The sequence below is a fragment of the Leptonychotes weddellii genome, chromosome 2 (genome assembly GCF_054177405.1).
Source record: "Leptonychotes weddellii isolate Sample4059 chromosome 2, ASM5417740v2, whole genome shotgun sequence".
In the NCBI taxonomy this organism is placed as follows: domain Eukaryota; kingdom Metazoa; phylum Chordata; class Mammalia; order Carnivora; family Phocidae; genus Leptonychotes; species Leptonychotes weddellii.
The window spans coordinates 177,074,512-177,090,987 of NC_138370.1; the positions used below are offsets into that span (position 1 = coordinate 177,074,512).

Consider the following 16,476-nt stretch of genomic DNA (forward strand, 5'->3'; position numbering starts at 1 on the left):
CCCTAAAGATTTTATTTATTTGACAGAACACAGTGAGAGGGAACAAAAGTAGGGGGAGTGGGAGAGGGAGAAGATGGCTTCCCACTGAGCAGAGAGCCTGACGTGGGGCCCGATCCCAGGACCCTGGGATCATGACCTGAGCCGAAGGCAGGCACTTAATGACTGAGCCACCCAGGCACCCCTATAATACTATTTTTTTAAATAAAGATTTTATTTATTTGAGAGAGAGAGAGATAGCGAGAGCAGGAACACAAGCAGGGGGAGTGGGAGAGGGAGAAGCAGGCCTCCTGCTGAGCAGGGAGCCCGATGTGGGGCTCGATCCCAGAATCCTGGGATCATGACCTGAGCCAAAGGCAGATGCCCAACGACTGAGCCACCCAGGTGCCCCATACCATTTTTAATAGCTTCTTAAAATACTATGTATTTAGGAATAAATCTTTTTTTTTTTTTTTAAGATTTTATTTATTTGACAGAGAGAGACAGCGAGAGGGAACACAAGTAGAGGGAGTGGGAGAGGGAGAAGCAGACTCCCCACTGAGTAGGGAGCCTGATGCAGGGCTCAATCCCAGGACCCCGGGACCATGACCTGAGCCGAAGGCAGACACCTAAGGACAGAGCCACCCAGGCGCCCCCAGGAATAAATCTTCTAACAAAAGATTTGCAAAACCACCACAAGGAACACCACAAGACCTTACGAAGAGGAGCTAAAGACCCCACCTCAAACCACACACAAAAGGCAATTCAAATGTGTTACAGACTCACTTGTAGAAAGCTAAACAGTAAAACTCAGAATACAGAATGGATTTTTACATGGATTATCTTCAACAAATTGATAAATTCAACTGTATTAAAATTAAGAACCTCTGTACATAAATCGAAAAGAAAAAGACCTCTCAGAAGAAGACACAAAACCTAACTAGTGGCAAGCTCATACTTAATCACTTATAAAGAATTCCTAAAACAGGGCGCCTGGGTGGCTCAGTCGGTTAAGCGACTGCCTTCGGCTCAGGTCATGATCCTGGAGTCCCGGGATCGAGTCCCACATCGGGCTCCCTGCTCGGCAGGGAGTCTGCTTCTCTCTCTGACCCTCCCCCCTCTCATGCTCTCTCTATCTCATTCTCTCTCTCAAATAAATAAATAAAATCTTTAAAAAAAAAAAAAAGAATTCCTAAAACAAAACAAAACAAGGCAGAAAGGGGTGCCTGGTTAGCTCAGCCAGTAGAGCATGCAACTCTTGATGCCAAGGTTTTGAGTTCAAGCCCATGTTAGGTGTAGAGCCCCCTTAAAAAGATGTCTGGGGAACACACACACACACACACACACACGCGGCAGACAACCAAATAGGCGGGGAGAAGACAAGGGGTTGCTCCGTTCTAGATCAGTTTCTTTGGCTATTGTAAAAGTTGTACATACAACATGTGCGTAAAAAAAAAAGATTTTAACAGGAACTTCACAAAAGACAAAAATGAACTACCAATGAACACAAAAGGTGTTCAACCATCAGACTGGCCAGAAGTAAAGTGGTGGTGAGCACCGAAAACACTGGTAAGAATGTGAACAAGCACAACCCCTTTAGAAAAGAGATTGGCATTAATCTAGTAAAAATCAAAGATACACATGTCCTGGGATCCAGCAGTGATGGCTTTTTTTGGGTATGCAATGCCCAAAATAAAAGTTAATTTGGAGAGAATATACCTAAGCAGAGATGTACAGAAGTGTTATCACTCCTTACGGTATTTTTTAGTTCTCTTAATTCACTGGAGGCTTTGGAGTCTTTAGAGAGTTGGAAAAAGAGTCTCAGTCAAGTTTCTCATCAGAGGGCTCACTAAAGTTCTGAAGTCGGGCCTGGATGGGGGGATGCAGATATTCCGGTCTTTAAGGTACAGAGCTAGCTTCTCCCAGCAGGGACAAAGAGGTACACGTGGCCTGTTCCCACAGATTCTGGTTGAACCAGTAAGGTCACCCCAATTTGGGAACCAATAATTTATCCATTCACACTCTCCTGCAGGTGAGGCCTGGGGTCACCCTGAACTTAAAATTCACCTAATGGATGCTCCTTGTCCTAAGTTAATACTATTAGTTTTTCCAAGTAGATATGCTTAGAGTGAGAACTTCAGCCTTACATGTATTTCTCACTGTAAATTTAAAAACTGGCATTTGAATTTATTAAACAACAAAAAGTAGAGAATGGTTAGAATCAGGAGTGCTATAAAGCCCAAGACAATTATTTTATGGCTGGGAACCTGAGACCATGGTAAGGTAAGTCCTATGACCAAAATAACCAGTATACCTAGGACCAGAAAACCAGGACTCCCACCTCCTAGGTCAGTCCCCCCTCCCCCCATCTCTGGCCTCTGGCCAGCCATCCACTCCCAGCGCAGCTCCCCCAACCCTACCAGTCCTATTCTACATCTCCTGATGACTCTCCATGCCCAGGGAGACACAAAGAAGGTAGGAAAGGTCAGGAAGGGGCCATTAGGAAGGGCAGTCTAGTCATTAAAAAAAGAAAAAATCCAAGGCATGAAAGGGGATTTCATGATGCTGGCATGTCACAGAACAGAAGCCAATCATTGTCTCCTTGAGGGCTGGAAGGTCTTAGAAGCAGAATCGGGTTTCCCCCCAGGGCTGCAGGTCAGAGACTGAGTGTCAGAGAAAATATGGGTTTCAGCTGACATTCCTTGGGGGTGCCCAAGGATCCCTAGGATCCACTGTGGAGTCCACGTGAGCACAGGACAGAGTGGGGAAGGATCTGTGCCCAGAGGTATCGGGGGGGGGGCGTGCGGCGGGTTGCGCAGACACACAGCAGGACTGGTGGTTTTCAATCAAGACCAGAGTCTAAACCTCTAAATCTGTCAAGACAGTTCCCCATCATTGCCCTTCTTTTCTTTTAAAGAAGTCTTGAAGCTTCTCAGCGTAACCCTATTCTGAAATTGTAAGCATAATCAGAAGAAGCCAAGGACCACTGGGCCCCAAGGCCACGGGGAGACTCCGTTACTACCAACCCCAGTCCTCAGCAGCACCTGCCTCCTACTTGCTCCACTCCACGAACTGCACATCAGACCAAACAGCGCTCAAAAGGCATCCTAGAGAGGCAGCCGCATGCCCCCACGTCCTGGAGCAGGTCTCCTTCCCCCAGGGCTACACGGGGCAAGTGTGCTCTTTGCCAGGGTCCACAGCTGGTGCCACGGGAAGGGGGCACAAGCAGCTTCCCAAGCCTCATCCTCCCTGGAATCAAGCAGCGATGCAGGGTGCCTGCTCCCTCCAGCAGTGCTACGTAAGCCTTCTCGTCCCCACCGGCTGGGAGGGCGAAATCACACTTACCGGGCACCACTAGGTGCCAGGCACTCAAATCCAGGGTGACTTTTAACCCTCCCAATACCCTACTGGCACGGAGGGCATATCCCTATTCAGAGTGAATGAGGCTAAGAACTTGCCCGAGGTCACACAGCTGGTATAAAGTGCAGAATAGGGGACAACAGAGGTGGGGTCTCGGGGCTCCCCTCAGATGGCTTCTGTGCCAGCCGTGGAAAGGCCAGGGCCACACAGATTTACTGTCCACAGGTAACAAAGCCACAACAAAGGATTTTCCAGAAATACTTTCTATCTTGGGCTCTAGTCACTGAGTGCCTGAGTTTCTTCGGCACAAACCATAACCTGTGACCAAGGCCTTCAGAAGTTGGTGCTGGCCAAGTTCCCACAGCCAGGAAGGATCACCCGTCCCACTCCGACACTTACCACGACAGAGTCATTGTGAGTCAGGTCAACGACCACAGGCTCTAACGATTCACAGGTGAGATCCACTATTTCATCTCCAGCTTTAAAATAAAGCATTTTGACAAGCATTAGGAAAAAAGTAAAGGCATACCGCTCTAAGCTTCATTAAATGATTGCAAATGGAGCACAGGCTTATCCCAAACTAAAACCCCCTCGAAGTACAGAATGCAGAACATCAGGTCCAATCCCTTTTTCAGGGGTGATCGAGTACCAATGAATGCCCTTTCAGCATTTTGAGTGTCGGTATGTGGTTCTGACAACTACACCAAGGGGAGGGGGTCATGTCTGTGTACACACACACCCCTTCATCCCTGTGGCCACACATTGTCACACTAGGCCTCAGTGCCCCCACCTGCCCTGTACAGGGGAGAGGCAGAGACCTACCTGGGAGTGCTGGGGGACATCTGGGGAAAGGACCAGGCATGCTCACCTCAGGGCCTTTCTCTTTGGCATGGACCTGCCTTAAACCTCCTCCTCGAGGCTGCCGCTCTCCCACACACCTCGTCAGGCTCAGTTCTGCACCCTCATCAGTGAGATACTCATCTCCATGTGGCTCTCAAACGGGACAACAGGGTGGTGTTTACTGATCCCTTAGACTCCCAGCACACCAGAATGGGCTGGGCCTGTTCTGTAGCTTGCCTGTGAGCCCTAGGATCCACTGTGGAGTCCACGTGAGCACAGGACAGAGTGGGGAAGGATCTGTGCCAACAGGTATCGGCACTTCTGTGTGGCAGGTAAGAATGAACCGCAGAGGACAATTTCCATTTATATTAACTAAAAAAAGATTTATGATCATTTTTGCTTTTATTATAGCACTAAAGAAGTACGAGAGTAGGATTTTTAGAAGTGGTATTTATTTGGAGACAGTAACTCAAAACATTTAGCAATTCAAATTTGCTTTATTTTCTTCTATTAAAAAGTCTCACAGGAGTAAAACCCACAATATATCAGAGATTGTAATTTATACAAAATGACCTCATCCTTTTTAAAAAATAGCCCATATACTGAAATACTCTAAGTCACAGAGCCATTCTCGTTCTGGTGGACATAATTTCTGGCTCTCACAAAAGCCATACTCCCACAGGCAGCGTGGCACACAGTCCTGCACGCGTGGTAAGGCGGCCTGTGGGGAGGGAAGGGCTGTGCGGGACAGCAGTCAGGCCCGAGACCCCTCCCGCGCCTCGTGTCCCGATCAAGGGGCCTCCCGCGCCAGCCTCTAGTGCAGGACGGCAGAATTCGGACGCCAGGGCATCAAGTCTGGGGCAGAGGGAAGGGAACAGCAGGGCGGCCAGGGTCTCAGCCTCTAGGCTTCTAAGAATTCACAGAAGTGAAATTCAGGAGCCACAGAGACGATATTGAGAACTTCACTTCTCTGAAGGGCCCATGAAATCTACCTCAAGACAAGCTCCTTCTCTCTAAGTGTCAGTTTTCAGGCATCATAGTCATTAAAACAATCTCAGTACATGCAGAGCAGAGAGACTCAACTCAGGCCATTTGCCATGTCCCTCAGCAGGCAGAGGGGGAAAAAAATCAATCTGCCTCTGCCTATAGCAACTCCCTCCAACACAGGTGGCTCTGTCCACACACACGCCTTCTTGGGAAATTTTGTGTCTCAATGAAAAAGAGAAAAGGAAGGAAAGCCTGAGTACTTCAGGAGGCCAAGCGAACTGGACGTACAGTTTCAAATCTAAAAGGTGGGCCCAGGGAGGTCTCCCCTCCCCTGCTGCACATTCCCAGAAGGCTAACTGGTTAGCCGTGCTGAGTGGCTGTCAAAACCCGTGGAGGTCTTACGCCACCAAAGAGGGAAGGTCTTGCTCAAGTCAGCTTTCAGTTTTGAGTGGTGGGTGAGTGCAAGACTGCGCAGGTCTTATAAAGACAAGGACAGAAGCTACCCCGTGTACGTAAGTGTTAGCTAACAGGCACTGAGCTAAATGTTCACCTTAATGACAACTCTACACGGTGGCATCAGGACGATCCCAGTGGGAGGGTAATGGAGGCTCAGGCAGGTGGCGTGGCCTGCACAAGGCCCCACAGCTGGAGGGCTCCAGTGCTGGACTCACCCATGCACACTGCACCCTGCCAGCACCCCATGGTCACAGCATTCCCGGCTATCTTACCACTTTCCACAAGTTCTATGGGTTCTGCTTCCAAGGCCATCTCAGGAGTGGAGGCTGCTTCCCGAGTTCGCTTCTGGGCTTGTCTAGAATTTACTGTGCCACCACGGCGCTTTCTCTGAGGGTATCCAGGGGAAAGAAACAGTCACATGAGCCCCTGACTGATACAACTTCAACAAGAAGAATGAAAGGTCAACATGGGAATGGCTCAACTCATCAAGAAGAGTAGGGAGATCACGGGGCGCCTGGTTGGCTCAGTCAGTTAAGCGTCTGCCTTCGGCTCTGATCATGATCCCAGGGTCCTGGGATTGAGCCCCACCTGGGGCTCCCTGATCAGCAGGGAGCCTACTTCTCCCTTCCCCCTCCTCCCAGCTTGTGTGCGCACATGCGCACGCTCTCTCTCTCTCAAATAAATAAAAAACCTAAAGAATAGAAAGAGTAAGAGACCAGTGAGCCAACCTGAGGTAATGGGTCCTTTCAAAACTCGACATTCTAGGACACCTGGGTGGTATAATCAGTTAAGCATCTGACTCCTGATTACAGCTCAGGTCATGATTTCAGGGTTGTGAGATGGAGCCCCGCGTTGGGCTCTGTGTTGAGCACGGAGCCTGCTTGAAATCCTCTCTCACTCTGTCCCTCCCCCCTCTCTAAAAACAGTAACAAAAACAAAACTTGACATTCTAGAACACTGAATATTGAAAAGAGAAATAATCCTAAACATATAGTGAACATGAACTCTATAAAGCTAAACTTTGTTATATCAAACTATTGGTCTGTCAAAATTACCTGATACACAACTTTATACAAGCCTCTGACCCAGGTCAGGACTTGGCCAGAAACCCCTCCTTTTCACCAAAAGTAGCAGACCTGCCCTGCTTGGATCTGTATTTGGCCTCACTGAGGCCATTCTGTTGTTTCAACCCAAAGACCCTCAGTTTCCCACATTTCCATCCACTGTGGAAAGTGGGTTTTTTCTTTGGGAATTCATCAACCTTTAGGGAGCTAGTCAGTGCAGCTCATACCCTCACAATCATGGCCCTGAGCTCAAAGAACCAAAGTTCCCAGTGGCTGCCCAGGAACCCTGCCTTCTGGAAGGCTCAGGCTCTCAGGTGGCACTATCTGCAGTCCAAACTCCCCGAGCCAGCCGTCTCCCCAATCCTTGAGCGCTGGCTTCCCAGCACGCTCCAGCACTTCTGACCAGGCTGGCCCTAAAACCCACGGTGAGAACACGCCCTGTACGGCCTTCCTCAAAAGAGACCCAACCTCCCACCTGACCCTGTCACCTTGTTATTCCCACCCTGCATGGCCCCCGCCAATCCCGGCTCCCTGTTTCTGGTTCCCACTGCCACTGGGCCCAACCATGCTCTGAACTGGGTGAGCTGGGGTGGTGATTCCTCTACGGAGCCCAAACCCTCACCATACCAGCCTTGCAGAGCTGGCATGTGGATGAGAGGGCACGATGTATGCCAAGTACTGAGCACAGACACAGGATGCCAGCACAACCCTAACTCCTTGGCATGCCTTACTAAGCATTCTGTCCCTGGAAACTCTGTAAGGATGGACACTGTTGGTGAGATGTGCACAAGACCTAAGCGTGCTGGCCAGGCAAGAGAGAGAGATGCCTGACTCCTGCTGTTTTCCAACCATGCCTCAGTGGCAAAAGGCAGCCTGGGGAGTGTCAGAAATTAAGATTTGGGTTTAGCAACTTCCTGTGAATCTAAGGACAGACGAACCATCTCCAGGAGGGCCTAGAGACAAGCGACCACAGTTGTTCAAAATTCTCCCGCCAGGAGCTGCTGTCTGTCTGTCGAGGGAGCTGCCACTCTAGCCTCAGCAGAGTCTACGGCCCAGTGTCTACCGGCTCCCCTCGCTGCCACCAGAAGACCTGGGCTACTTAAGTTTTCCCCGTTTCTCTCTGAAGTTTCTTTGTATTTTCCTTCCTCTGCAAAGGACCAAATATTTCTTAGGAGATACTGCTGAACAGAACCCTTCATGCCCCACCACAGCCACCTGTATGGTTCCTGGTCCCCACCGAGGGGGGCAAGCAGCAGCCATGGGCCCTGGCCAAAGTTGAGGTGCTGGACTTGGACACCATGGGCACTGCAGCAACATGTGCTCTCCCTGCTCACCACATCTACCCTACACCCCACAGCAATCCTCTTCCCTGGCAGCTTTCTCACCCCTTCCGTGCCTGGACTACCCATTCCTCCCCCTCCTCATTTGGCCAATTCTTACACAGCTTTCAGAAACCTATGCAAATTTCACCTCCACTATGAGGCTATCCCTCACCCTCCCAGGTTGACCATCTCAGGAGTCAGCACCCCCTCTGAAGCCCTGCACCCCCCCATTCCCCAGAGGGCAAGGGGTAGGGGACTGCTAGCTCAGGGCCAGCCTCCAGAAACCCTAGAACACTGGCAGAGATTCTCCCCACTGCCCTGTTACTCTCAGCGTGGCTGTCTCCCTTTGCACGAGCAGGAGAGGTTCATAGCCTTCAGTTCAAACTGACCACGTAAGTTATTTACGCCATTGAGGAAGCTTAACCAACTTCTTCACAGTCACATAAGCTACGTTGCTCTAACCAGATCCTGCCTGGGCAAGGCATGGGCTTCAGAGGGGAGGTGCCCAGGCTCAGGACATGTTTCCCTACAAGTGAGCTGCAGGGACAATCTGCAGATAAGGAGTCAGAGTGGGAAGTCACCTGCCTTTTAAAAGGGTAGGTCCAGGGAAACAAAGGCCCTTTTGTGTACAAACATCAACGGTGGGCTCTGAGCACTCTAGGCACTGGGAGTGGTCAGGACGAGGTGCAGCCAGGGGCAGGGAGTGGAATCTACAGGATTTCTACTGCTGTTCAGTCTCACCCTGCCCGCACGCTCACAGCACCTCTGGAACCTGGGGAGAGACTATGACGCTGTCGTTTCCCAGCTGGTCCACCTGATACGAATCCAGTATCTCAGAAAACAACTGTTTTGAGTTTAGATCATATGAGCAATCTGGTCAGCAGGGAATAAACTAGGGAGGGAGACCTTCAGGCAATCTTCTCTGGAGCTCAAGGGGCTCCAGGGGACACCTGCTAACACGGCACAGCCTCTGCAGTCTGATAAATGCTCTGAACAGACTTACCGACTTTGGTCACTGAGTGTAAGAAAACTCTCACGAAGGATCATTACCACTATGCTCACACTGGACCAAAAACTACACAGGGAAAGGAAAGAGAACGGAAAATGGAACACTGGATTGTGAAGGATTAAATAAACCAGAGCCCTGGCATTTCCAGGACACGGACAGCTGCTCTGGGGATAGAAAATTTCCAAACCCACAGGTATTACTGTTGTCTTCAGGACACCACCCAAAACACTGGACTCCTCCAGACAACTAAGTTGTGTAGCTGCCCTCAGTCCTGTACGCTTTTCCTTCGAGAACAAGGGTTACTGAGAGGCACCTTTATGGTACTCTCATTAATGTGCCATAAGAAATAAGGTAGTTGCTTAGCCTCGAAAATACAATTCATGAGGGGGCGCCTGGGTGGTGCAGTCGGTTAAACGTCTGACTTTGGCTCAGGTTGTGATCTCAGGGTCCTGGTATCGAGCCCCATGTTGGGCTCCCTGCTCAGTGCAGTTTGCTTGTCCCTCTGCTCCCCCACCCCCACCTCGTGGGCACACTCTCACAAATAAATAAAACAACGAAATCTTTAAAAAGAAAATTCACAAGCTGATAAAACTCACAGTACTCATTGTGCTCTTTGACTTCACCCTACAGAGAAGGAAGGGACCTGTACAGAGGTTGGCAAGGAAGCTGAACGTTGACTGTTTTCAACTTCTCACATCCGCTGGTTACTCATCCTCTGGCTAGCATAGCAATTTACAGCCAAGTAGATTTCCAGGATCTTCAAGTCCTGAAAAACAAGGGTATCAAGGTGATAACTGCTCCCACCTACATCATCAACAAGAAAGCTCAGTGCGATCCTTTACTGGTACTTTGCTGAACACTGCATGTAACTCATGTGCTTGCTTGCATATTCTTGAGAAGCAAGCACTCTTATAGAGCATTGGGCCACTTGATCCCAAAGCCTGAGATCAGACCCATTATGCCACCACCTGCCCTTCTTTCTGGCGGCTCAAACGCATCCAGAGTCTTGTGCCAGCTGCTGGGAAAAGGCAAGAGAATCTAAACGGCCACACATGACCTCGCAGACTCCTTGCAACCAGGTGGGCATGGAGTTTCTGAGGCCAGAGCAGAGCCCAGGGCCTCTGGCTCTTTCCACAACTTCACTGTTGCCCTCTGGAGGAGCTGATAATGCAGAGGAGGAGATGAGAGTCACCTGCCTTGATTCACCCTGCATGCCTAGCTGAGACTTCTGTCACTGGCAACAGGTGAGTGGGAAAGAACCAAGAAACTGGATTGGGAAGCTAAGTGGGAGGTTCCAGGAAGGGCAGTGAAAGCAGCAAGTGAAGAACCTGCTAGAGAACTGAAAGGCCCTAGGATTTCATTCAGGGCCCTTCCACTGGGAGGCGGAAGCTACCCACCCTAAATTCAGTGTCAGAGATGCAGTGGAAAAGGGAGCAAATGAGAAACAAAAACATGGAGTCAGAAGCCCTGAGCACTGGGCAAGGCTGAGGGACTCAGGGAGAATCAGAGCAAAGAGGAGGCTCTGTGGTCACCCACCCTGGGCAGTAGTGCTCTGGACAAGGACAGGGGTTCTCAAACTTGAGCCTGCACCAGCCTCACTAGGAAGGCTTGTGAAACCAGAGTCTCTGACTCAGCAAGTCTGGGATGGGACTCAAAATTTTGCATTTCTCACAAGTTCTGAGGCAGTGCTAATGGTGCTGCTCCTGAGGCCCCACCACAGGAACCACTGGACTAGGACAAGGACCTTGGACAGAAGGAGGCCTATCTGAGAAGTGCTAAGACGGCAGGAAAGACAGGACCACTCTCAAATCCATCCACCCAGTCATCCCCACGGCTGCTACCTCCTCCTAACAGATCTCCCACCTCCCAGTGCCCCCTCCACCCTACTGCCAGCACAGCTTCCTAACACACACAGCTGGCCACAGCAATCAGAGCACATCTCCAGGGCCTGACGGCTGGGATCGGTCGGGCGCCTCCAAACCCCTACTTGTGCCCTTGGGCAAAGCACCAAACTCTGTGCCCTGTTTCTTCGACAACAAAACAGAGCAGCACCTACCTCAATGGGTATGTGAGGATTATAGGGGCTGGCAGAGCACTTGGAACAGTGCTGCACATTTTAAAGGCTCAATAGCCACTGATGTCGCTGACTCATTCCACCAGCACCAGCCTTGCAGTCCCTCCAAAAACACCGCCCATAGCGCAGCTCCGCCCCTCTGCTCAAGCCTAAAGTGCTGTGTAATGCCGCACCCAACCCAGCTTGAAAAAGACCGGCTCCCCACCTCATTCGCTCATCAGTATGGCTCCTGCCCTGCGAACACAGCATGAATAAACCCAGTCATCAGCTCCCAATCTGGTGGAGGGAGGGAGGGCTGGCCCTGGCAGACAGCTCAGTGTTGGGACTGAGATGTATGAGCTACGTGTAGGAAACACAGGACAAGGAGAGGCCAGAAGGTTTTTCAGAAGCCTTCCTGATCCATCCCCCCCCGGCCTTTTTTCCCCAAGAGAAGCCCCTCTAGAGGGACTACCCGGCCAGCTGAGCCTTTCTCTATTACCTGGTGGTCTGCACGTGTCCACATCTGCTCCCCTGCCACCTCATTACCCACTGTGACCCTGACCGGCTGCGAGGGATGATCTCTTCACTGTGTCACTCTGTGGGCAGAGGTGCAGCTGGCACGCAGCACGACATCTCCTGACGCCCACACCACGGGGCCGCAGGTGCCCCTACTCACAACGGCACACGCGTTCCTGGTAAGCTTTCCATGGAAACTGGCCTTCAGGGACCAACACCGCCCACCTGCTTTGAACAGCCTCTTAGGACTCACAAGACCACCACCCGTTCTGGAATCTAACATACCTGTGAATGTTTCTGATCCCAAGAAGTATCTCACATTTGGGTGTACACCCATGATGTAGCTGTTTTGGGGAAAAGTTATCTACCTCATGGTGTATGTTAGAACTGAGAAGAATCGGGGGCACCTGGGTGGCTCAACTGGTTAAGCATCTGCCTTCGGCTCAGGTCATGATCCCAGGGTCCTGGGATGGAGCCCCCCGTCGGGCTCCCTGTTCAGTAGGGAGGCTGCTTCTCCCCCTTCTTGTGCACACGCTCGCGCTCTTTCTCTGTCAAATAAATAAATCTTAAAAAAAAAAAAGAATTGAGAAGAATCTTTGATAAAAGCGTCACTGGCAGAGAAGGAGATCCGCCTGTTGAAAAATGGGAAAAAACGTAATGCACAACCGTGGCCTGGCCATAAGCCTCTTGCCTCCCACTTGGTTACTTTTTAAGCTTTTAAACATGGTTGTTAAGACCTGTCCTATGACTGTCCCAGAGGCACCCCAACTCCTTGGCCTGCACGCCCTCCCTACTCTCTGAAACCCACCTCCTGCAGCCCTGCAGCCCCAGCAAGACCACCCAGGAGCTCCCCTGGCTCGTTCTCACTCTCCACGCCCAAGGCCAGTCCAGCAATCCGTTCCAAATCTGTTTGCTTCGTCTGGGCATAGTAAGAGTTAAGTGGTCAGAGGGCACAGGAAGTTGGAAGGCTGGCCTTAGGGAAATCTACCAAGGGGCTGGATGTCACCAGAGAATGAGGTGGGAAGCAGAGGGCATTCCCAGCAGACCAGTGTGGGTTGCAGGAAAGGAAGCCTTCACAGACTACAGTGTTCCTGATACTGCAGGGGATAGAGGCCACCGGATTAATAATAAGGCTGACCAAAGCTGAAGCCCAGACGTTCCTTGTACTATGTGCAAAACACTGCTTTCCAACATAGTTCATTTAACAGTCCCATCGCCCAAGAAGTGGGAAGGTATTATTAAGGTTACCATTTATTTATTATTTTTAAAGATCTGAGAGCGTGGGTGCCCACGCGCACACGCACACAAGCATGAGGGGCAGAGGGAGAAGGAGAGAATCGCAAGCAAACTCCATGCTAAGCAAGAGCCCAACGTGGGGATCGACCTCACAACCCTGAGATCATGACCTGAACAGAAACAAGAGTCAGACACTTAACCGACTGAGCCACCCAGGCACCTAAGGTTACCATTTTACATGCAAGAGAGCTAAGGATGACCGCTAAGTAACCTGCCCAAAGTCCACGACTATTAAACAGTGGCCTGGATTTAAACCAGGACAGTGTGACAGCAGAACCCACACTATTAAATAAATACCATGCCAGAATCAGATGTATTATTATAGAAACAATTTGGAAAATGGATGTTTTCCAGGTTTTCAAATTTACTTTGTCCAGGAAGAAAGTCCTTCCAACAATACCATCACTCCATCTCAGCAGATGGCGCCCCTGATCCTTTAGTTTCCAAGGCAAACCCTGTAGTCATTCAGGGCGCCCTAAGTGCTGTGAGGGCAGGGCACAGTCTACTTTGTACCTAGCTAATGCTGCTCACAAGCACTCATGTTTACCAAGGGAATCAATGACTCGGGAGGTGAGAGTGGGGATGGTGAATGGTGTCCCTGCAACTAAGAAAAGACCCGGGGTAGAGCATGGCACTGGGAATGGCCACAAAGGCTAGAGGCCAAGAATTCCTAAACCCCTGACAGGAAGGTAAGGACAATTCACACCAAGGTAGCTAGCTAGTCACAGAGCAGGAGTGATGCCGTAAAACTGATCAGGGAAGGGAGAAAAGAAATAGGTGTTGAGGGTAGACAGTTTTAGTTTTAGAAATGCTGGCTATGAGATACCTAAAGGCAGCTGCAACATTTAGGAGAGAGAACTGGAGTAGAGATAGAGGTTTTAGAATCTGTGTTTAAATCTGGGGAGTCAGGTAGCGCAAGAAGAGCCTATAAAAAGAATAAAAAGTCAGAAACAAAGCTTTGCGAGAACCTGGAGGCATCACTTAGACCAAGCCGGCGTGTCAAGGAGGAAGCAGCAGTCAACAGGCCGGGGAGCTAGAATGAGGCCAGTGAGGCGGCCACAGGAAGCCAGTCACTCACTGGTGATCTAACAAGTGCAGGCCCAAAGTGATAGGAGTTACTCAAGAAACAAACCAGCTGGGGGGCACCTGGGCAGCTCAGTCGGTGAAGCGTCTGCCTTCGGCTCAGGTCATGGTCCTGGGATCGAGCCCCATATCAGGCTCCCTGCTCAGCGGGGAGCCTGCTTCTCCCCCTGCTTGTGTGCATGCGCTCTCTCTCCCTGACAAATAAATAAATCTTAAAAAAAAAAAGAAACGAAACGAAACGAAACAAAACAAGCAAACCGGGTGGGAGTGGGGTGTGCAGAACGAGAGAAGCTGCCCTAGCTGAAGACTGTGTGGGTGGTGTGAGAGAACAGAAGACAGCAAAGATGAACGGCTGGATCATAACTCACCTCCTAACCCACACCTCAAGGGCAGGACACCCAAGGGTTTCAGAGATCTGTGTTTAGAGATCCTGTCCCGTGTGCTCTGAGGGCCGATGGGAGGCGGAACAAGTCGGAATGCAGACCAAGAGGAAGTCGGGTGACCAAGAGAACCCCAGGCAAGCAGAAAGCTGTGTGGCTCGGAGGGGGCAATGGCAGAGCGCTTGCGGGGGGGAGGGGCTAAGAGGCCACTGCAGACTGAACGGTCCACTCAATCATTCTGTCCTGTGAGAGATGGGGTTTTTCCCATGAAGTCATCACAGACACTACAGAGGATGACCCCCACTCTAGCAGGAGTGACATGTCATCACGTATGTGGTGCATGTCTTCAGACACAATGGCTAAAAACTGCTGGGCAGGCAGGAAGCAGGAAGTGTGGGCCTGGAGCTGGTTCTCCCACAGCCAAAAATGGAAGAGTCAGCAGAAAAGGGGTGGCAGGGGTGCTCCAGAGACAGAGGAAAGTGACTAGTCTGCAGGGGGCCCAAGGGAAATCTAGGAGAAGCTCTGTCCAGCCGGGGCGCGCGAAACCCTCCTTCACACCATGCAGGGCAGCCAAGGCTGACACAATTACCCACAGACACCTGAGACCTGACTTTCCACACGGTTCCACAATCGCCAAGCAATCTCAATTCTTAGGCGGCTCCCTGCGCTTTTCTTTCTCTTTCAGCATGCAAGCACGAGCAGGGGGAGGGGCAGAGGGAGAAGCAGACTCCCCGCTGAGCAGGGAGCCTGATGGAGGCTTGATCCCAGCACCCTGAGATCATGACCTGAGCCAAAGGCAGACACCCAACCGACTGAGCCACCCAGGCACCCCTCTTTGTGCATTTTTCTATGGAAAGATGATGTGCAGACACATCAGGTCACTCATTACGTGTGCCAATTTAAGGCAGTTCTCACTATAAACTCATAAATAGCCACCATGAGACACATGTGCAGTCTCCTGTGAGTATGAATGAGCTAGCCAAGGCAACCTCTCTATGCCAGCGTGGTTAAAGCAGATAGAAGCATAAATCCTACAAAATTTATCAGGGAGGGGCACCTGGGTGGCTCAGTCGTTAAGCGTCTGCCTTCGGCTCAGGTCATGACCTCAGGGTCCTGGGATGGAGCCCCACATCGGGCTCCCTGCTCAGTGGGGAGCCTGCTTCTCCCTCTCCCACTCCCCCTTGCTTGTGTTCCTCTCTCGCTGTGTCTCTGTCAAATAAATAAATAAAATCTTAAAAAAAAAAATTTCATCAGGGAAATGCCAATTTATCAGGTACTGGCTAGTACCAATTGTCTACCCCACATCTCCCCTTTTAAAACCCTAAACACAATCATTGCCATGTTATTTTAAGTACTTCCCTAAATGGTATTTCAAAAGTAGAATTACAGAACATGTGTTAAAAAGCAAGAATATATTAAAGACTGTTGTTGTGTATTGCCCAACTACCTTTTTTTTTTTTTTTTTAAAAAGACTATTTGAGAGAGAGACTATTTATTTGAGAGACAGGGGGAGGGGCAGAGGGAGAGGTAGAAGCCAACTCCCTGCTCAGTAGAGAGCCCACTGCCACCAGACTACGCTGCTTCATCCCAGGACCCTGAGATCATGACCTGAGCCAAACGCAGATGCTTAACCGACTGAGCCACCCAGGAGCCCCCGCCCAACTACTTTTGTAAAGAATGTCAAAAATACCCGAGGCTGGTGGCAATGTATCAATGCCCAGTACAGCCTGCCCTCCCGGGGAAGTGAGCATGAGCACTAAAGTTGCCAGTAAACTTTCACTTCAAAGCTTTTTTTTTTTTTTTTTTAAAGTAAGCTCTACTCCCAGTGTGGGGCTTGAACTCATGACCCTGAGATCAAGAGTCACATTTTCTACTAACTAGAACTAAGCCAGCCAGACACCCCTCCCAAGCTTTTTATTTTTAAGATTTATTTATTTTAGAGAGAGAGCAAGAGAGAGTACGCATGATGAGAGGGCAGAGGGAGAAGGAGAGAGGGACTCTTAAGCAGATTCCCCACTGAGCACGGAGCCCAATACCAGGCTCCATCTCACCACCCCGAAATCACGATCTGAGCAGAAATCTAGAGTTGGACATTTAACCGACTGAGCCACCCAGATGCACCCCCCCCCCCAGC

The 16,476-nt window shown here is 50.4% G+C and overlaps 1 protein-coding gene across 2 annotated transcripts in view; it reads right to left on the minus strand.

Annotated features, from left to right (window-relative positions):
- The window catches only part of RNF4 (ring finger protein 4), a 34,284-nt gene that overhangs the window by 11,015 nt on the left and 6,793 nt on the right, over positions 1-16,476 (minus strand). Inside the window, exons 2-4 of one of the 2 annotated variants that reach the window (XM_081812764.1) lie at positions 9,611-9,780; positions 5,892-6,006; positions 3,724-3,815 (exon numbers count right to left, since the gene is read on the minus strand). In XM_081812764.1, coding sequence (XP_081668890.1) covers positions 3,724-3,815; positions 5,892-6,006; positions 9,611-9,619 — 216 coding nt within the window. In that variant the 5' untranslated portion in view covers positions 9,620-9,780. The remainder of the gene's footprint in view (positions 1-3,723; positions 3,816-5,891; positions 6,007-9,610; positions 9,781-16,476) is intronic. The other variant, XM_081812765.1, reaches the window with a different exon arrangement.